The sequence below is a fragment of the Hesperophylax consimilis genome, chromosome 11 (genome assembly GCF_061612785.1).
Source record: "Hesperophylax consimilis isolate HC1 chromosome 11, BYU_Hcon_1.0, whole genome shotgun sequence".
In the NCBI taxonomy this organism is placed as follows: domain Eukaryota; kingdom Metazoa; phylum Arthropoda; class Insecta; order Trichoptera; family Limnephilidae; genus Hesperophylax; species Hesperophylax consimilis.
Window position 1 is genome coordinate 11,903,076 of NC_142846.1, and position 23,337 is coordinate 11,926,412.

General features: G+C 34.0%; 1 protein-coding gene across 1 annotated transcript in view; it reads left to right on the top strand.

The window, feature by feature from the left end:
• The window catches only part of LOC149419798 (protein sine oculis-like), a 198,260-nt gene extending 189,505 nt beyond the window's left edge, over nucleotides 1-8,755 (top strand). Inside the window, exon 3 of the mRNA XM_089637543.1 lies at nucleotides 8,488-8,755. Within this exon, the coding sequence (XP_089493669.1) occupies nucleotides 8,488-8,755 (268 nt within the window). The remainder of the gene's footprint in view (nucleotides 1-8,487) is intronic.
• The last annotated feature ends 14,582 nt before the right edge of the window (nucleotides 8,756-23,337 follow it).

Here is a 23,337-nt window from a genome sequence, read left to right on the forward strand (position 1 = left end):
TCTCTTCAAATTATTGGTAATTCTGTTAAAAACGTGATTGCAGGCCGTTTCCTGTAAAACTTTTAGTCAATTCCTAATATATCGGAACAAGTTCATATTTTTTGATAATATACAATGACGAAATGCGAAAATGTTAGAATTTTTATGAACACATATTCCAACATCTTGATAATATACTTGTTTTTTTTTACTAAAAGTTTATTAGGAAACCTATTAATTCGTTCGTAAAGGGCCATTTTTAACTGGATTACGAAAAATTTGTGGAGATTTTTAATAAATTAGCAATATTCTATATTAGTCATTTTTCTTCGTGTGGTAGGTAAATATAGACCTTACCTTCATATTATATAATAATTTATTTAATAAATTTATATAATAAATTTTGAGGGATGATTATTCGTGGCCTTCTATTCATTTGTGCCCAAATAAAAAGTTATGAAGAATTTCTTAGTTTTGTGCGGCTTACGAAACGACCTTACAAACACGAACCTTTATAATTATTGTTATTTCTCCGAGTTTGGTCAGCTATTCTATAAATAATATTGATTTTGAATTTACACTGTTTTATTTGTTTATCTTTTAAACGATAATTAGAACATTTGATTTACATCATTTTCCAAATGAATAATCGCTGTTACTAGGCAATGTATATAACGTTACATAGATCTTGAACCTAAAAAGCCCTGGACGGAGCTATTCGATAACAATACGAAGCCGCGGGATGTAGGGGAAGATGTATGAAAAATGAAAAAAAAAATTTAATGACATCCCATTCCCTGTCTCATCAAATACCTATAAAAATGCACCACTTTATATACAAATCATTTTAAAAGTTGGTCATACAAGATTGCTGCCAGGCAATTTACCCTCACCATAGATTTGGCTTCAATGCTATTCATACAAAATCACACTAATGCTCTGTCCAGGACTTTTTAGGTCCATGTTCCCAACACTTGCATCATGACCAGCGAAAGTAAAGCTACGATTACATTAGACAACTTTTATTACAATTTTTTTTAACCCCCAACGTTTCTTGATCGTGGAACGTCCTGTAAATGTCGATTTTCAACATTAAAAAATAACTAATATTGAAAATAAACTGTAGAATTTTCTCAATCTCTATTCTTTCAAATGTCGTACAAAATTTCTCTCGAGATTGCTATATTAGCTTCAATTCATTAAAATTAGTGAACCCCTCTTGTTCCAATTTGGCTAACTGGCCCCGAGCCACGCTTTACATATTATCAGCATTATTGCGTGTCTGTGAATACCAATTTCGTTCCATTAAAAGTGGCATTGTTCGATGCCACCGATTCTTCAGAAACTCCTTTCTCCAGAGCGTGGTTAGCTGGTTATATGAGTGGCTGGTGGTTGGCATATCATGTTCCAGGGTATGATATCAACAATGGGGTGAAAGGGTTCACTTGACTATTTGTCAATTTGCTAAAACAAAGGACTGAAATTCACCTTTCAATTTAGTGCCTTTTGAAGGGGCCCCATATCCGATATCTAAATCAGAAGCTTTTAAAAAAAAATTGTTGTGTTTTATTTTTTATTTATTTGTATTATCAATGATTGACTAGTACTTTACAGGTGTATGATTTCACGTGGGGCATATCTACCTTTGATCATATGAAAATTGTTTGACTACCTCTTGATGATTATGTTTTAATTTATAATATTTCCAGCAATAATTGTTGTAGTTATTAAAAATAATAATTTCGGTGGTGTGTCTCTGTGTAACTCAAATTCAATGAACTCTAGAACTGAGATTTGCTTTGATTTTCTAATATTGGAGTTGATTTTGGGAACGATTCAGACAAGCGATAAAGTATATTAAAATTATTTTATTGATTAATAATGCTTTATTTGAAATTTTTTATTTCTTTTGGTAAAATTTTTAATGGATGTCGTAATTTTTCAAATTTACTAACGGTTATCACTCGAAAAGTAAATTTATGATCGTCTTTTGAAAGGCAATGATCCTGAGGCAAATATATGGTTCCATGGCAACTCAAGACAGTGACAATCAACACACCTTTGAAAAGTGATATACTAAAGTCATTAAAAATGATTCAAAACTATCCTATAAACCTAACTCACAATAAGTTATTTAACATAACAAGTTTTATTTTCATCACTTTTCATGACTTATCACTTTTCACTGTCCTGTATCCGGATACCTTTTCTATGGTCTGAGGCCTAAACACTTATTTAAAATAAAAACAAGGACGACTGCATACGATATGCAATCAAACTTTTCTCAAAAAAGAATCTGTCATTAAAAAAACATTTATATTTCATAACCTTGGTACTTAATCACCTATTTAACTAGGTAGATACTTATTTATCAACTTTAAATCCTAAGTGTGTAAAAAGCATGCTATTTAAGAACTCATCAAAAGCAGTTAGCTACGGGTTAACCTCAGCAAGAAAAACTTTAAGCGAGTTGAAAACTTGAACATAAATAAATGCATTTTTAGGGGGTGATGGCGCCCAAACTCAGCTGCAATCCATCTCAATGGATTCATCTTCACTCGTAAAGAAAGCAAACCCCGCTGTCCAAAATGAAACTGAATATGAACTACAACGGGACAGGAGTGAATGTAACATGAGAAGTGATGGAAAAAGTCGGTGCGAACCTTTCCATTCGGGAAATGGGGTGATCTCAAACGGTAACGAGCGACATGTGACTTGTTTCAAGAAAAAATGGGTAACATACTGTCGACTTCAATTTAAAGTGATTTTAAATTGGTAATATCTATATTCATATATATTATCTTAGGCTAGTTTCACATTAGCACTTAAAAGCGCGATTCAGATGCGAATATCGCGTACTCTCTGTACCTCCATGGTGTAAAACCAAGATTCAGAATTCAAATGTCGCTTTAAGACGATGCACTACGTCGTGTAATATTTTAAATTGAGCCGCTATCAATAACATCCCTTACGTAGATGGGGATAAGGTTTAAATTCCCGGTTAACACCATCCGCCTGTTTTGATTTATGCAAGAAAAAACATGGCCAAAAAATGATTTAAGATTTTCACAGCCAAAAGTATTTTTGTTATTTGTTTTTGGGGTATTATGCCGTGTTGCGCTAACTCCTTCTTTAGCCAACGTTTCGGACAGCATTGCAGTGTCCATCATCAGGCCTGATCACACATCTGCCCTGATGATGGACACTGCAATGCTGTCCGAAACGTTGGCTAAAGAAGGAGTTAGCGCAACACGGCATAATACCCCAAAAACAAATAACAAAAATGGCCAAAAAATACCTATTATTTTATTTTGTGGATGTTCTGGCATAAATATTTAATTTTTTTTCGATCATTTTATAAATAACTTAATTTGCCACATTATACAATAAAATCATAACAGAAAATGGGTTTGAAGGTAGGAGATTTTGAACTTTAAAGCAGTTTTCACAGGCCTTATACATTATTTTTTTCTGGGCATATAAAAAGACTTATCTAAAAAACACTCGATTATTTCAAAGACCAAGATGTATTCTACTCGCAGTATTTAATTAAAGCATCTGAAACACTTCTAGCCGACCAAATTTTCAAACCAAAAACACATCATTTTGCATTACTACGTATGGCATCGCCTTAAATGACTTATGACCAGATCTGGTAATGCCAGGTAATATCCAGGTAATGGAGTCTTATATCGTTTAATAATTTTTTTTCTTCTAGTTATAAAATTATTGTGATTTTTCATTATTACAAGCAAGTGCACCAAACGTCACATTGTGGCGCCAGTTCTAAGCGCCATGTTGTTCCAAGTTTGACAGTATTTTGACAGATCCATCCAAAAGTTGGGGGACGTCCTGTTGTTGTTATTTTTTCGTCTCAACGCGACACGTGTTCTTCTGCTTGTAAAAACACAACGAGAAAGTTAATAGAGTGTAAGTTTGTGGATAGGTGTACCTACTACGAGTCTACATGACATGCCGAAAGGTTTGTCTCTAAAGACCCTCTGAAAATAAGGAGGAAAGGTTTATATCTTTGTGTTTAAACTTGAAACAATCTTTTAGTTTTTAACGTATTCTAAAGAATTTGTTAAATTTTATTTGAGAATTTATGTGTTACCTAGTACTTATTTGGTCACTGCGAGAAAATGTGTAAAAATATTGATTCAAATCAGGTAATCTTTAGAATTTTGTCAGTGACGTAACTACAAATTCCCATACTCTAGACATGTTCAATCCATTCAAATCTGTGTTGTCCATTACCCTAGTTATTTTTTAGCATACACCATAGCTTTCATTCAGGGAACTTACAAGAAGAGTAATTCGACGTCCAGGTGGACAAATAATTTACCTGGTCTTGTTTAAATTCTTCCTCGCTCTGTCATTGTACATTGTGTTTATAATACGAGTATATACATTTTTAATTTCATTGCATTATTGTTTTTCGTTTTGGATAAATTGAAAGCTTTACTAAGACATATTAATTCATAAAATTTCAATGTTTATCAAGTTCTTTGAATGTTTGGTTATAAATGAAGTACAATGAAATAATAATACCTAGCTACTACATGTTTATATAAAAATGTGTAGGTATTATTTATTATTCATTAGTTTTTGTACCCAGCTTATTCTTAAGAATAGTTTTAATTGTCAAGTCCAAAAACCTCCCTACTATCAACTGTTGAGCATGTGAAAGAAAAACGTAAATCAATAAACGTAATAATAACGCTAACAACTTACTGTATAAATCTGAAAAAATTCAATAATGATTAAATTCCCTTTTAGTTCGGGGTTGTAGGGGTGGTTGGTTAGCGTGTAGGGTAGGTACTGCAGAAATGTCATGATTAAGCCCGGCAAGGGTTGCTAGCAAGGCCCCGATGATGGGCCCGCCAAAGGGTGGAAGCGCCGCAATTGAGATTAAATGGTTCGGAACTTCGCTAACCACACTCCGGCCATATTGGAGAGCTGTTTCGCCTCAATCAACATCCTTTACTACTCTTTCATATTGTCCGGTGGGAAATTTCAAATTCAAATGGCGCATGAATGTGGACGGATAGGGAAGCATTTTTACTTCATTATTGTGGGGCTATTACTGACACAACTTGAATAATTTAGGCAATCAGCGACAGATATTGACTTATAAAATTACATTTCCTACCTATTCAAATAAAATTTGGAACTGATAGTTTACTGGTATGTTGGGAAACTCAATTTTATTTTCTTTCAAACGATTCCTTGTGGTACGGGGATGGCCACTTATTACGGGAAAGGAACTGCAAGCGGCGTTTCGCGCCCTTTGTTCCTTTCCCATAAGTTGAGGTTCAGTTCGGCAGTTCGGCTCGCGTATGTATACGTAGCATTACACCAACATATTAAGAACCTAGGTAGGTAGGTAATGTAGGTAGGTACCGAGGTACGTTATTTATTAAGTTAGTATTAATTCAACTATGTTTTTTTATCAAAATAATGATATTTCCTGTATAGTAAACCATACAGACAGTTAAACTTATTATTTAGCTCGAATGAAGTTTGGGTGTACAAAAAAAACCTAAGAGGGATAAATAGATTTTGTTGATAAACCAAATTTTCTCCAACAGGAGATTTTTTTTGGACTAGTGTTAATTTTCAAATAATCACCCAATTGTTGCCGTGACCAAAGTCACTCGTGTGCGCCTAACCTTAGTAGGTATATGTTTAAGGCGATGCAATACGTCGTGTAATATTTTAAATTGAGGCGCTATCAATAACAACCCTTACCTTGATGGTGATAAGGTTTAAATTCCCGCTTAACACTATCCGCCTGTTTTGATTTATGCAAGAAAAAAAAATGGCCAAAAAGTGCCTTTTATTTTATTTTGTGGATGTTCTGGCATAAATATTTAATTTTATTTAAATCATTTTATAAATAACTTAATTTTCCACATTATACAATAAAATCGTAACCGAAAATGGGTTCGTAATTAGGAGATTTTGAACTTTAAAGCAGTTTTCATAGGCCTTATACAATATTTTTTTCTGGGCTTATAAAAAGACTTATCTAAAAAATACTCGATTATTTCAATGACCAAGATGTATTCTACTCGCAGTATTTAATTAAAGGATCTGAAACATTTCTAGGCGACCAAATTTTCAAACCAAAAACACATGATTTTGCATTACTAAGTATGGCATCGCGTTAATTGACTCTACTCCACTAAACAAATCTGTTGCTGCTTTCAACATTACTAAAGTGTCAATAAATGTGTACTTGTATCTTCATCGTCTATTTATGTTTGTATTATAACCATTCTCTGCGCATCACTTCCGTCAATTGTCACAAATCAAATTGCGACCCGTCTTGTTCAGGGCCCAGCCAGATTTCTCCTAGGGGGCCTTTTACTCTGAAAGGGGTAAAGTCACCAATTTGCCACCACTTCCTAAAGCAGGGGGGGCTGTGTTGACGAAGGAGCGCCACTGGTGTTTGCTCGTGGATTTTCAGAGCGTTAATTATTTAATATCTACGTTTCTGGCAGCGCTTGAGGTTAAAACAAATATGTAGGGTTAGAAGAATGAAGAATATTTGTTAATATTTCGCAAACAGGAGGAAACAGCTGTAAAGAACATTCTTTAATAACAACCGATTTGTAAGAGAAAGCCTACGTCAGTAGTTGGATAAAAAAAACTAACCGGAACTGTTGAGAAAAATACTGGAATAAGGTTGTTATTTGCTTCCATGCAATATTAAATCGTATCGGAGTTGAAAACAGCATAATCTTTGTAAGTTGGGCTTATTACCTACAGTGGTAGTTATTACAAAAATTAGAAACAGTATCTATCAGTGGACTATGAATCTCACCTACCGGAACAGCGTTCCGTCTTACTCCGGATAATTTCTTGCAAAGTATACCAATTACCTACTTACAACGATGCAAAAGGTATTGCTGATAAAAACTTATAGTATTATTTAAGCGAAATTGTGAAACAGTGAAAATTTTGCATGCATTTTGGTTCAGTTTTTCTTCAGCATTTACGGAAATATACATACACGTAAGTCGGTAGTATATTAGTCCTAGAGAGAGCTCGTACGGAGGTCATCGGCGTTTATCCTCTTCCTTCTCACGCGTCTTCTTTGAAAACGTAGAAAACAGAAGATACTAGAACGATAACGTCATGTACGATCTCTCGCTCGGAGTTAGTTTAAGTCGGTAATAATTTTTTTCTTTCCTTGCTTTTCCATGTATTTGTAATCATCCATATATGTATATCCTTGTGTGTTTCTTTTTTTTGTTCCGTACGTATGTACTGTAGGTATTCTACGTGAAAATTATATTTTCAAAATTAAAATACCAATGTAAAATTTTACCTATTACCTTCCACTTATGAATTGTAAAAATTCTAAAATGAGTTTTGTAACTCATCAGGATTGTCGTAGAAAGAATTAAAACTTATTAGATTAATTTTTGGGTACTATTTTTTGGGTTTTCCACTATAACGAACATATTATCTTGTGGCTTTCCATGAAGTAAATAATTTTTTGTTAATTATACTCCTCATAACAGTGGAAAATATTGGTAAGTAAATGCGTATCGAAAACTTAGCTTTTATAGCTACTTATGTAATTTCCTATTCAAAAGCAACACTTCTTTATAAAAACAATGCGCCGTGCATAAACCTCGTCCTAAAACAACAGCCCTAATCCGTTCCTCCCTACCCCCTCGACGGGCCAGGAAGGGGTACGCAGTGGCGCGGCAGACTAACACTAACTGGCACAGTAAACATGTGCTCCATACATTATGCATAAGAACGGTTGCCGCAAGTAATTGTAATCGAATTTGTAGCGAGGGGAAGGCCCCAAGGCGACCCTCAACAATATACAAGCATGATGGAATGCTGGATCAGCCTGGAATATTATCTACTATCAAGCTACCTACCAGTCAATATAGCTACCTATTTCGTTACTCGTTTCTGACTCCCTTTTGTTCTCAACTAACTAGGAACGTACGTAACAACCTTCCTAGTATAAATCTAATTAATTTTGGTACCAGTATAGGAGTAATGAACTTAATAGGCTATATGTACATAAATTACCACTGCTTTCTAAACAATCATTGCATTACTTTGTTTTTTGTTGTTGTTTCTTATGGAGCGTTTTATTTCTGCTTTTTAGTCTAAATCTGATCACAAAAATTGGGAAAATAGTACTACCATCGTCTACGTTTCAACATCAAGAACTGGGCTATGCTGTAACATGGTGCAATCTAATCTTATCATATTACTTAATTGGGTAATGGAGCTCTTTTACCATTTCTACTTAATTGGCGGATATCACGAACTGATGCGGTATCATATAAGGTTTTCTTTAACCGGAGCAGCGTTCCGGATTGATGCAGTTAAAATTCAAGAACTGATCTGTCGTTTTGGGAATGGGTGCTTCCTACTTCACAAGTGGTGGTTTCTCATTGATGCTTTATGAATTTGACAATTCAAGGTGTCAAGTGTCAACGTATCTAACGAATTTTGTTTCTGTTTTTTCAGACTGCAGCAGCAAGGCGGTCGCAGCGGAGGCGGCAGCTCGCCCCCGCCCTCCGACAGTGACTCCGACATCAGCCTGGGCGGCAGTCCAGGATCACTGCCAGGCCCGGCCATGATGCCGCCCTCCGCCTCGCAGCACGCGCTGGGAGGCCCGCCCTCGCCGCTGGCCGCCTATAGGTTCGCCGGCTTCCCCGGGCTGAGCGCTGCCACCCGCCTTCTGCCGCCGCCCGCGCCGCCCCTGCACAGGCCCTTCACGCCGCCGCCCTCGTGATCGCGAGACAGGCAGTGATAGCTGCAAAACTGAGACGAAACGAAGATTATTTAGAAGGATACCATTCCCATTCTAATAGTGGAAAGAAGATTCTGAGAGAAGATGATAAGCTCAAAGGAACCGAAATTGATAGACCGCCAGCTAGTGATCATTTTCAAGTACACAATTAAATGAAGGTGGAAAGTGGCAGGTTAGGAAGTAATCAATGAAAAAGAACGATGCAGTCACAAAGAAAGAAAAACTTGATAGGTCCCTATACGAAGTATCTGAAATCTTAGGAATATTGATTGGAAACGTGTTGAAGCCAGGAAAAGAGGCAAAATATGCAAAAACATATCAGTAAATTCCTCGTACCTACCTAGGGGTTAAATTTGGACAAAAATTTTAACTGCAAAGCGTTATGAAAGTTATGCCAAATGAAAATTGTGGAAAATGTTGAAAATGGTTTGAAAACAGAAAAGTTTAAGACATTATTCCAGACATCAAAGGTTCACGCTAATGATTGAAGATACGAATGGAAGCAGATATCTTTTGCATTGTGGTAAAAGTGCAAAAGAAAATAAGAAAACCAGAGGTTGAACCATCCACTGAAGAACCAAATGTCCAAAATCCATCGCATCTCACTTCTTCAAAGTGTGGCTTCAGTGATTGTCCTGAGAATAGTTTTTCTAACAGTGTCCAAAACTAACATCCACCTAATGAAAACGTGTGCAAATAATATGACAATGACTATAATTATATTTTGACAATGACTGTATCGAAAGTTCTTTAGGTAATAATTATTATTTAATTCTATAAGATTGCAATTCTACTAGATAATACGAATATGTACCTAATTATAATATTTCTGAGGCTATGTTCATAATTTGGTTTAAAAAGGCTAGTAAAAATAATTTTTAAAAAGGACTCTTTCTTACTCAAAAAAATGTTAAAATGCTTATAAAGTCGATGACGCAGAATATAAAATAATAATTAATATTGTAAATTACGTTAACGTTATCAAAATGTAAGTGATTCTATTATTATTATTATTATTAATATATTATTATTATATCAGTAACTAAGTGAAATAAGGTAATGATAACGTGTTTAAGACAAAGCAAAATTTTGTAAATATTTTCTTGTGTATCTATATTTTTTTCCAAAAATAAGTAGGAACTGTCTAAAAATTCCTGTTCGATACTAAAATTGTGGATATTTTATGTTATAAGCACAAAAATTATTTTTTCAATCTTTTCTATAGAAATGTCAATTCGTTAGTTAACCCTTTGGGGACTGAGAAAATAGTTAAGCAATTTTAAAATTATTGTGCACGTGCTTGGCATTTATTTGTATAAAAATATTACTCATACGAAATTAGTCAATTATTATTTAAAAACGGAATTAAAATGATAAAAATATTTCTTTTTGTGAAAAAGGTTTTTTTTATTTATTATAACGTGTAATATATTTTACTTATTACGTAAGTAATTAGAATTATTGAAGGGCATACTATGATCGTGCATTACCTAAAGCTTCATATGAAATTAATATTTAATGTAAGAAAATTGTTAATGTAAATAATTAATTAATTCAATTGAGAGATTCGGACGCATAATTTAAAGCAGAGCTTTGAGTGATTTTTATCGGTAGACATTAATTTATTTTGCATAAAACTCTTGTCAAGGTGATTATTAACGTAAATTTTATCAAATAATCCGAAGCCCGCTTGCTCGACCCCCTCGACCCCTTAAAAAAATTAAATAATCAGTTTTGCTCTAATTAAAATCACTCATTGTCTTTGGTTTCTTTCTACTTATTGTATCCAAAACTTATAATGTGGTAAGAATACGATTGTATCTACCTTATTTCACTCGATAGTTCTCAAAAATATGGTACTCATGCACAAAACTCAAATTTAAAAAAGCAAATAAGTAAAAAAAAAAAAAAGCGAGAAATGCTCTACCAATGGTTACAAAGATGTTTTATTATCGCACGAATGCTGAACAGGTACCTACCGTACAAAAGGGTTTTTAATAAAATCAAACAGTTTTAGTTTACAAAATAAAAATATTGTTTCGTGCTTGAGTAGGTACCTACCTAATAAATCTATTTTTCGGAGCTTGCCAACTTCTTTAATTCAATATACCTAAAAAAAATTACAGAAAACTGTTGTACGACATCTGAATTCCAATATTCACGTGATGTTTATACTCCATACCAAAATGGCTACGATTTTTTTATGAATATGTATTACAGTGCTTAAAAATGTTCCAGATTCCTTTTTAATATCTTTCAATGTGATTGTAAAATTTGGTTTCGAATAAAGGTATTTTGTATTAAATTTATTGGCAAGCTAACAAAATATACTTGACTTGTAGGTGAGTAGAGGCTGAGCCAACATAGAGTATAAAAAGCCTTTATTATCTTTAAACGAGAGCTGACGCAACAAGTAATTATCTTCAATAAAATATATATAAATAAAAATTAACTGACTGTGTTTTATTGGCTGTTAATTTACTAAATCGATAAATGTCAAGAAATCCATTCACATTTAAATAAAATTATGTTTTATAGGTATTGCTGGGTTAGAAGTAATAAAATTATTTTATTGTGTTTTCACTTATCCCATCAGCGTGTCTTTGTTAACACGGTGGAAAGAAAAAAGTTAGATTAAACCGGAATTATGTTCCGGCTTAATCCAGCTACATCATAATAGCCAAAACAAATTTGTTTTATGGAACAAAAATGGTACAAAAAATATATAAATCAAGACCTAAAATACTTAAATAATAAAGCAGTGGGTAGAATTGGATAAAATATTCACTTTCCGACGCAAAATATGAAATATTTAGCTTAGATAACTGCAGCACGATTGACTAAACGAAATAGCCAAGACGGGTCATTTATAAAAAAGTGTGAGAACAAGTATGAATACGGACAAAGCAACCGTAATGTAGGATATGATGCGTGATGATCCATCGCATCTGCCAGTTCCTGCGGAGTAATAGTAATGTGAAGGTTCCAGAATAAAAATTAAAAGTAGGAGATATAAAATAATAACTGTTAGTTAACGTGCTAACGTAACATACTCCTACCTAATTAAACAGTATCAATACACACAATGCGACTGCTCTAAGTTCAATTTGTTAGAATAAATACCTTCCGTTTCAGTCATTCGGATTTTATTCAAATACACTCGTCAATGATACAATTTCCATTCCATGTTGGATCAGAAATTGCCAAACTTTTTCTATATTGGACGTTGTGTTTTTTAACCAAAAACATTGATTTATTTATTATGGGACCCGCAATAGTCAGCCATGTTGGTAAAGTAGGGTGAAAAGAGTTCTTGAATCCACTAACTGCAATCACTGCATACTTTTCAGAAATATAAAGTACATCTTTTAATATGTAACGAACTGAATTAAAGAAAGGGCATTATTGTAATATATTAAATTATTTTATTCTGCAGAGTAGGGGGAAGATTTAATTAGACTTTACGTAATGATACAGACACGTTAACTGATGAAACATTTCAGAGACCGGAACAGAGTTCCGGTTTTTCTCCTATACTTAAAAAAACAATATCTTTATGGATTATCACAAACAAAAGTAAGGTACTATCTACCTACACATTATCTCGTTATGTGATCTCTCTACGATAGGTATATGATAGGTGGGTTCGGGTACCTAGAACCTACCTACCTAATGATAGTAGGTATCTTGCACTCCCGAAAGATGTCCAAATATAAGACAGATATTTAAATTATACTTCACAATTAAATAATAGAAAATTCATAATAATTAAAGCACTTGGTTTGAATAATATATTTTTGAAATCAAGTAGCAATATTTCCTTTCTTTGTAGATACTATCACGTGCATTGATGATGTCATGAGAAGTGTCGTAATTTTTTTTAAATTACATTAATTTAAAAAGGGAATTTAAACAACTTCAAAAATATGAACATTTACCAATATATTCGAGTAGTTAACATTCAGGATGTAGGTAATAGCACGTACCCGAAGAATTTTAATGATATTTTTTTCGAATTGAAATTAATAAAATACTTCGTTTTTACCACTTTTATTGTTTATTACCAACATGTTTCATGAGCAACGCTGAAACATGTTGGTAATAAACAATAAAAGTGGTAAAAACGAAGTATTTTATTAATTTAAATTAAAATGGTGCCACAAAATAAGTTTGCTGTGTTAGAAGAAGTGATATTTTTTTCAATTAAAAAAACTCTTTCACGTCATATAACTGGTGGATACAGCCTAGTGGTTCACGTTGATACGCACTCCGTCTCATTCCAGCAACACTGTAGCGTGCGTACCACACGATCCCTTCACGCTTGTAACAGTGTGATCAGTGGCGATGTGTGATAGTAACATATTTTTGTATTTAATTTTAAAAAAACATCAATTATGACTTCTTGCCACCTGAAACAACCAATACATATAGATACCTAATATCCAAAACAATAAAATTTTAAACGAAATTTGATGTACAAACACTAAGCCAAAATAAAATGAGCTTACCGCTCTTACACGAAGAACGTTAATCTAGAAAATTTGAAACATGAAAAATCTTCAAATAAAACTGTTTGCCCATCTCTGCTAGCCAGTATCACATGGTAGAATTATTATAACAGCGAGTGTTGCCTATTATAATGCTCATATTATGGAAATACAGTGGCGCAGCGGTGTGCGCGCCACCCCTCGGGCGGGAGATCGGGAGGGGCGGCGGCCAATGGGAGCGCGCCCCGCCCTCGGGAGGCGGGTCCGCCCCCGCCCCAGCCCCCGCCCTACCTCTGTAATGGAGACAGACGGGCGGGCGCGCGGAGGCAGGAGGTCGTCACATTACTGCCAGGATGTAATACATTATCTGTCCAGAGGCTGACGGTAATGCTCGGTAATTACTGTTATATAATTTGTTAGTAAATAAATGATAAATTGTTTAATTTACGTGATTTTTATAGGTACTTATTTACGTGTAAGGAATCATTTGATCAGTTTGATGAAGATAATGTTTTCTATGGTTTTGGGCAATATGCCTGATGTTACCACCTTTTTTTAATACCGCACAAGAGTCCCAACCGTCTAGAGCCAGTGAGACTATAGCATCTCCAATTGGGATATGTTGAGAAGCTAAATTTAGGGGATGTGAGAGAAAGGTGGGGAATTAGCTGAATATTCAGAGCTGGTCACCAAACACGGTTAAAGACATTTCAATCAACTTTTTAATTCTGAATGGTGTTCTTACACCAGGGCGATACTGAGAGAATCTTCCACTATGGAACGTTTCAAAATTTAAAAAGGTTTAAGGTAAGGCTCTCGACTAGCAATCCGATGGTCGCGGGTTCAAATTCCGGCGTGCGCAAGTAAATTGTACAATAATATTATACTTGCGGTACGTTTCATAGGTGGAAGATTATCTCAGTATCGCCCTGTTGTAAGATCACCATTCAGAATTGAAACGTTACTTGAATGGCTTTGACCGTGTTTGGTGACCAGATCTGAATAGCTATGTACTTCCTCACCTGCCTCTTTCCCATCTCCTTCCTCTCCCCACTACCTTAAGCCTTACAACAAACCCCATTGAAGATTCCATAGTCTCACTGGCTCCAGATGGTTGGAAGCAGTTGGAAAAACAATAATAATGGGCACAATGATAACCACAGATATAGAATTAGTAATCATAGACAAAACATTTTCGTATATCATCATAAATAGTGATTAGTTGCCTCTGTAGATCTTTCCTATGGACAAGTTATCTAACCGTATATTCACAAGTGTTGCCCAAACAGCATCCCTTTGTGAAAATGTGAAGATGTTCTTTTGTAAGCGGGTAAGGTAAAGATATTTGAAGAGGTTTGTCCAGTCCAATGATCGTACCAGATCAGATCAAAAGACTTGTTGTGAAGAGAGACGAAAGAAAGGTTAAAGGTTTATGAAATAACAAATGCATTCAATATGGTATAAAAACAGTCCACTTTTACACGAGATCGATAAAAATATTAGGGTTAGGTTATAAAATGGCTAGGATGGTTATTACAAACGAGTTTACCTAATTTATCTGTACATTTGACTGACGAAATCTTCAATAAAGTTAACATCGTATCACTTAAACAACTGTATCTATTCTAAAAGAATACTCATTTACATTCATAAATACAAAACACAAGAAATAACAACTAACACACATATTAGAAACATTATATCTCAGGGTCAAAAACGTATCAACAAGCAACTTCAAATACAACATTTGGGCAAAAAAGCTTCCTATATTATGGTACAAAACTCTACAATAAAATCCCACTCACATTCAAAACTCATGAATATATTTTAATATTTAAATCTCAAATAAAAAAGGAGGATACACAACATAGGGAGATCAGAAATAGTAAATATATTTACACCAAATACAAACTGATACTGATACCCCTCAACTGAAAAAAAAGTTATTTCAGAAAAAACACAATTTAATATACTTTTAATTACTTTATATTATCCAAGTTACTAAATTTTTATAATATGTTAATGAAATCCTCAGCACAGGAGATCCCACTGAGGATATTTTTATATCTATTTGTTACAAAAAACACTTATTATTAACAAGCAAGACGGCCTCCGTGGTTGAGTGGATACTATCGTTGGCTACTAATCCGGAGGTCGCGTGATCAAATACCTGCCTATAAAAAACATCATCATCAATATTATTATATTGGATAGATTTAAATTTTAAAACATTACAGTAGGTAAACTTGATACTATTAAATATCTTCCTTGATAACAAATGAATATATAATACACACTAGAAATGCCTTCCACGTAGATTTGAATGGAAACCAATGTCACCACTGAATTACTATGTACCTTTTGGTTCCATGATAACTCAACACACTTTTAAAAAGTGATATAAAGTCATTAGAAACGATGAATAAATTTTTTTTTAAACCTAACCTACTTAACCCAGTTAATAAAGTTTTTGTTTCATCACTTTCCATGACTTTATATAAATTTTTAAAGATGTGATGAATTATCATTTTGATGATTTATCTGGTCACCGTACCTTTTGGTTCTAGCCATTTAGTACGGTCTCTCTCTCTGACTGCCTGAAATCGAATATTGTCATCCCATTTGATCGAAATGAAAATTTCGTAATGATGACGAAACACAGTTATACATTTTGAAGTTAAGCAAAGAATGGTAAGAATTTTGGATCACGAAACACACCCACACCGATAACCTTCGTACCTACAAAAATAGGTAAGAATCTATAAGTAACGTAAAAACCTAACTAGGTACTTACCTTATCAAATATCAAGAATAAATGTTCGAATAGATGATATCTAATGCTACGTATACATACGCGAGCCGAACTGGCGAAATGAAACCGACGATGATCCAGATACCGATGAAGAAGATGCAGCGTGCGTTTACTGTAACAAAGCATATTCATCTAATTTCAGAGGAGAAAAATGGATAAAATGCATTGCATGTAAAAAATGGGCTCACGTATAATGTTCCGGTAACGGGAATTTCGATTTCATATGTGATATTTGCCTTAACGGTTGAACTTAACAGTACGAAAATGAACAGCCTTTTTATAACTTAATTAACTATGTTTTATTAAAAAAAAAAAAAAATTCAAAGCACCTGTAAAAATACTTTTTATGCGTATTACCGGGTACCCGATAAATGGTAGGCATCCTATCACCGGGTACCCGATAAAAGGCAGGTATGGTACCCGATATAAGGACCTCTTTTTTTCAAAGACAAAATTTCTCCTTTCATATATTTTTCTTTTTGTGTTTTTAAATATGGCCGCTAAATTATTTTTATTGTACATACATGATAAAAGATTAATACAGTTATACACATACAAACTCATTTTCAGAAATTTCAATCATTTCTTCGTTTTATGGCTGATCAAAAAAAAGTACCCGGTAAATGGCATCCTTACTCTACCTCAACTTATGGGAAAGGACCAAAGCAACCGCAAAGGGAGCGAAATGCCCTAAGTAGCTTCGTTCCTTTCCCGTAATTCGTGGCTCGGTTCGCGTTAAGGTTCGCAAATGTATACGTACCGAAATTGTGGCGTGCTTAAACTCCAAGGTTCGCTTGGTCAAAATAATAATTCCACGTGTTTTCTCAATCTCTTGTTAATTATTTCGAAATGGTATTGATTTCTTTTCCATAACACAACATTCTAACCTCAAACCCTTCCACAACTCCAGTTGTAGCTCCACGTGGCATCCTCAGTTTGACACAGATAACTTTGCAGGCGGCTAGAACAGATGCCATGTGTTTTATTATTTGCCAAACTGTTTTCAGTTCTTCTCTTTCAAGGTTTTGTGTTTGTACTAATGATATTTGCATATTTGTGTGTTGCTAATTTATTGAAAATCGCTTCAAATTATTGGTAATTCAGTTAAAAACAGGATTGCAGGCCTTTATTGAATGAATAAACAGGTTTTCTGATACACTTTTAGTACAGTTCGAACACGTGTTTCGATATCGTGATAATTTATATGAAGATAGTAAATAAATTAGCAATTCTCATATGTGGTTTTTGTGGTCTTAGGAAATTTATGATATGTTCTGATTATTCCAGTAGAAAAGTACCCACCCACGAGAAGATTTATTATGAGAACGTGATTAAGGTAATAATATTATGTCCGATAGTGTGTTTAGGTACAGGTAGGTACCTACGTATATAAAAGGAGTTAATTTTAATACTCTTTTTTTTTTAAATTATCGAAGAAAGCAAACACTTTGTGGCTTGACATTATACAAAATGAAACAAACACTTAGTTTTAAACCACTTTATTACTACTTTACTCTTTTTTTTCCTTGCAATACAATAAGTAGAGACACCTGCCCCGACAAACCAAGTAGGTACTATTTTTACTTATACATTTTTGAACAAATTCGAACACTGAGTAAAATTCACCAAGAAAGTACAAACCCATTATCGTCGCAACATTTTAATGCGCAACATCCTTATTACCCAAAGTGGTTACTCAGGATTAGGGAGGGGGGATGATTGCATTAACATTGGGTAGGTACTAGGCGGGTACCTACCGCAGCTAGTAGCTACCTGCACCACAATGCAGCTGGGGAGGTTCGAATCTCAGGAGGGGAAACCCGATATCATCCAGCTAGTGTTGTTCCTACTTCGTTCACAAATGTAGCGTTGGATTAAAACGCATTTAATCCAAAATAACCAGGCCCGTGTTTGGGTGAGTGAAAGCATCGTTTTCAACACAAACAATTTTTGTCATAATTTTTTTTTGTTTTGTTTCGTGTACACAGTTATTTTACCGTGTATTCCTTATTGATATGGTATTTTTAGCAATAAAGTGGAGAGAAGGTATTAGGTAACTAACTCCACGCCGTTAAAAACATAATATTCTGATTTCGAATACCAGCAAAAAATAATATATGTTTCCAGTTTTATTCGCCATTTAAAGTACAATAGGATATTTTCACGTACCGTTAAAAATGTGTGGAAAATTTAAAGTTTATTTATCGTAATTTTAATATTTTCACTGATAATTATTGATTTTTTTTTTCTTAAACTGCACTTTTCGAAATGATTCAAATAAACTTTAAATTTTATTAATGATAAATATAATAATGTCTGGTAAGACGACCGTCACCAACGTCAATTCACAATTCACGAATGAAAACGAAAATTTCGTTTTGATGGAAAATCGATAATGGCACATTTTTAATTGTTTTAGAAAATTCATTCGTAAACATAAACATACCTTAAGCATTGTAATTTTTTCTTAATTTTTTGTGAATAAAAAAAAACAGTTAAAAAATCCTATCGTGTCTTGGGTTTAAGGACCTTTATTTGCTCACATCGACAGTATAAGATATCGCGAACAGATAAGCACGTTAAGTCATTTTAGAGAGGAATTTAATGAGATAGAATCCCAAACCTTTTATGATGTGACAGTGTAATTCTTAAAAACAAGTTTTTTTTTTAATTTTCCGAGTTCGCCCCTGTCCTGGGTATTTTATCGGTCCATTACCGCACTCTAGCGATCTGCCAGTCAAGCTTTAAATCCCTTCCACGCTAATTTGAACCTCATGCTCACTGAGCACAGGGATCAAATCCGCTTGCTCATTTCAAATTCACTCCGTCGGCATTACCCAACCTGGCACGCAATCCCAACCCTTATCTCCCCCGCTTCAAGGACTGAAATCCGCTGGAGGGATGATTGATGTTTTTAAGAATTAAGATGAAATATCATAACTTAGTGAGGGCGCTAGGCGCCGGGTGTTAATTTTTGAAAAAATAAACATTCTTTTATTTTTTTATAAATTTAATTTAGATTAAATTTGATAATATTATTATTAAGTTCTGCAAGTGTTTTAGTTTTTTATTATTGTGACAGCTGTTTCGGCTTACAAGGCCATTTTCAAACTGTGGTTAGTCCACATTGAGACGACGTTTTTATACTATTTCAAATGTAAATTTTGAAGGTGCATACATTGATTTATTACTGGTTACACCGATGACATGATCTATTGTTGGTTAAACCAATCTATGTTTCCCCCTCAGTAAATGGTAATGGGTTCTTAATTATTTACTAATGACTTTATTGCTATGAATTATTTGGGTGCATTATACTGCTTGGGTTTTGTGAAAATACTAAGAAGTGGTGAGTAAATTATTTTCCGTACTTTATTAATTAGTGTTAAATTTGGGTCATTCGTTCGTTTATTGATTTCTAATTGTTCAAGTAAATTTAATCTAATGCCCTTTTTTTCTATACGCAATGGTTTAGGACCCTTGTTGTTAAGTGGGGTATGATTATTCACCAAGAGATGTTCTGCGAATTTTGAGGATGTGTTTTTATTATTATAACATCGTATATGTTCCTTGAATCTAGTTGAGAATGCCCTCCCCGTTTGTCCGATGTAAGTGGCGTTACAATCGGCGTGGTCACATTTTAATTCATATATGCCACTGTTATTGAGTATAGGGATTTTACTTTTAGAGTTTTTAAGGCTTGTTCCTAAATTATTGTTTGTTCGAAAAGCTATATTTAAACCACATTTTTTAATTTCTTTTGCAATTTTTTCAGATATTGGGCCGAGGAATTCGAGACATGCAAATTTTTCTATATTTTTGTTATTTACCGGATATATTAAATTGATTTTGAATCAATTTAATATATCCGGTAAATAACAAAAATATAGAAAAATTTGCATGTCTCGAATTCCTCGGCCCAATATCTGAAAAAATTGCAAAAGAAATTAAAAAATGTGGTTTAAATATAGCTTTTCGAACAAACAATAATTTAGGAACAAGCCTTAAAAACTCTAAAAGTAAAATCCCTATAGGTACTCAATAACAGTGGCATATATGAATTAAAATGTGACCACGCCGATTGTAACGCCACTTACATCGGACAAACGGGGAGGGCATTCTCAACTAGATTCAAGGAACATATACGATGTTATAATAATAAAAACACATCCTCAAAATTCGCAGAACATCTCTTGGTGAATAATCATACCCCACTTAACAACAAGGGTCCTAAACCATTGCATATAGAAAAAAAGGGCATTAGATTAAATTTACTTGAACAATTAGAAATCAATAAACGAACGAATGACCCAAATTTAACACTAATTAATAAAGTACGGAAAATAATTTACTCACCACTTCTTAGTATTTTCACAAAACCCAAGCAGTATAATGCACCCAAATAATTCATAGCAATAAAGTCATTAGTAAATAATTAAGAACCCATTACCATTTACTGAGGGGGAAACATAGATTGGTTTAACCAACAATAGATCATGTCATCGGTGTAACCAGTAATAAATCAATGTATGCACCTTCAAAATTTACATTTGAAATAGTATAAAAACGTCGTCTCAATGTGGACTAACCACAGTTTGAAAATGGCCTTGTAAGCCGAAACAGCTGTCACAATAATAAAAAACTAAAACACTTGCAGAACTTAATAATAATAATATCAAATTTAATCTAAATTAAATTTATAAAAAAATTAAATGGAGTTCTACGAATTAAACACAAAAACAATAAATACATTCTTTTATCATTATAAGGCGTCAAATACAGGGTTTTCCAATAAGAGGTGTTATTTTGATATTCAATCGTAAAAGATCAATGGTTTCGTTGCTTGTGTTGCCCGTAGCGCTGTCTTGTTTAAAGTAAACGTTGTCTAGATCAATACTATCCAATTCCGGCCATAAAAAATCATTAATCATCTCTCGATAGCACAATCCATTCACCGTAACTATTGCTCCAGCCTCATTTTCGAAAAAGTTAGGTCCAATGACTCCGCCGGACCATAAACCGCACCAAACAGTCACACATTGAGGATAAAGAGGCTTTTCAACAATAACTCTTGGGTTTTTCGAGCCCCAGATGCGACAATTTAGCTTGTTGACGAAACCACCGAGGTAGAAATGGGCCTCATCACTCAAGATGATTTGCATTTGATTCACTCAAGTGAATTTTGATAATTTCAATGCATTTTTAAAGCATGTATTGTTCCATTTTTATCAATCGCGTAGTTTCCACTTGTCAAATGTCAAAAATGACAGCTTCAAAAGTAACATCTACCGAAATAGCGGGCTATTCAAAATAACACCTCTTATTGGAAAACCCTGTACAAGCGCAATTTTATTTGCCAGAAAGACAACAGTCTTTTCGTTTTATTTAAACAACCACCCGCCCACTCTCAGTAAATGTCTGTGCATAGATAGGATCGAACGCAACACTCATTTGTAATGGAACACTCCCCTATATTAGAGAACGGTACTCTCAGTATCACCCTGGTGAAAGAAAATCACGCAGAATGAAAACTTCACTCGAAATGGCCACATGGAGAACAATGAGTAGGTACTGCCAATTTATTAAAAATATATAGGTAATCACGATTGCAGGCGGTTTCCTGGTAAACTATTTGTAACTTCCTAATATATCGGAACACGTGTTCATGCACGTGCATAATATATAATGACGAAATTCTAAAACATTCGTATTTTCATGAACACGTGTTCCGACATCGTGATAATATATTCATATTTGTACTAACATTTTATCAAGAAACCTGTCAATTCCTTCAACCTTTTAAGGCCTGCAATCCCGTTTTTAACCACATAACCAATAATTTGAAGATATTCTTAAGAAATTAGCAATACTTTTATTATCAGTACCTACATGTTTGGGAATTAGATCTAAAAAGCCAAATAATTCCCCACGTTCCTCTTCCACATCTCCTTTACTTTCCTTCTCCCTTCAGTCTTAGAACATACCCCAATTAGGGATGAAAAAGTCCTGATGGTTCTTTATAACAGTCGGGAACAGTTAAGATTCTTGTGAAATACTATTACAATTTGTTAGGTATACCTATTTTTTTCATGAATTCACAACACTGCCATGTCATAGTTTAACGAATTCATTTAGTGCGAACATACAAATTCTTGGACCCAACTCACATAACATAACGGGTAAGTGAAAGAAAAGGACCCCTTGCCCAGCCTTGTCCCGTGTCCTGTCCCTCGGACCCCGTCTCGATGAGAGATGATGGGATAATCATGGTGAATTGGTGATCGTGACTTTGACGTCTTAATATTGTCTAATCCTGGTTCTTTTTCTAACGTCGATCGTAGGCAGAGTCGCATTAGAAATCTAAATCGTAGTTAGTAATAAGTTGGCATTTAATTGATGAATTACACGAGACAGAGAAATGAAACTATGTGGTTGAGAGACAAATCGAGCCACAAAAGATTTAATTGATGAATTACACAAGACAAAAAAACAACTATGTGGTTGAGAGACGAATCGAGTCACAAAAGATTTGATTGATGAATTACACGAAAAAGAAAAAAAAACTATGTGGTTGAGAGACAAATAGGGCCACAATAGATTTAATTGATGAATTACACGAGACAGAAAAAAAACTATGTGGTTGAGAGACAAATAGGGCCACAATAGATTTAATTGATGAATTACACGAGACAGAAAAAAAAACTATGTGGTTGAGAGACAAATCGAGCCACAAAAGATTTGATTGATGAATTACACGAGACAGAGAACCAAAATTATGTGGGCGGGTGTCGTATTTATATAAAAAAATTGTTTCTAGAATAACGGTTTAAAAACACTTATTTTTGTCCCATTAGTGTCATATACTAGTCCCAGCGAGAGCTCGTAAAGACGTCATCGAAGATCATCGTCTTCCTTCTCAAGCGTCTTATATGAAAACGAAAAAGACAGAAGATACTACTAGAACGATCCCGTCACGTATTTAGTTTAGTTACTGTTCCAATTTAAAATGTTTATGTTTCGTATAGCGAAGTGAATGATGATTTGTATTTCAAAATAAGTGCAAAATCACCTCAAGGGCGCTGTAAAAAATATATAATACATTTCTACAAAGATATATGTTATTACTAACTATATATGAAGATAATATACAGTACAATACTTACCTGGTAATAATGCTATCAATGGTTATACTCATTATTTGTATTTGAATTCGACATTTTACGAACGTGTTGTTTATTTATATTCAGATTCTTATCTGTAGGTAC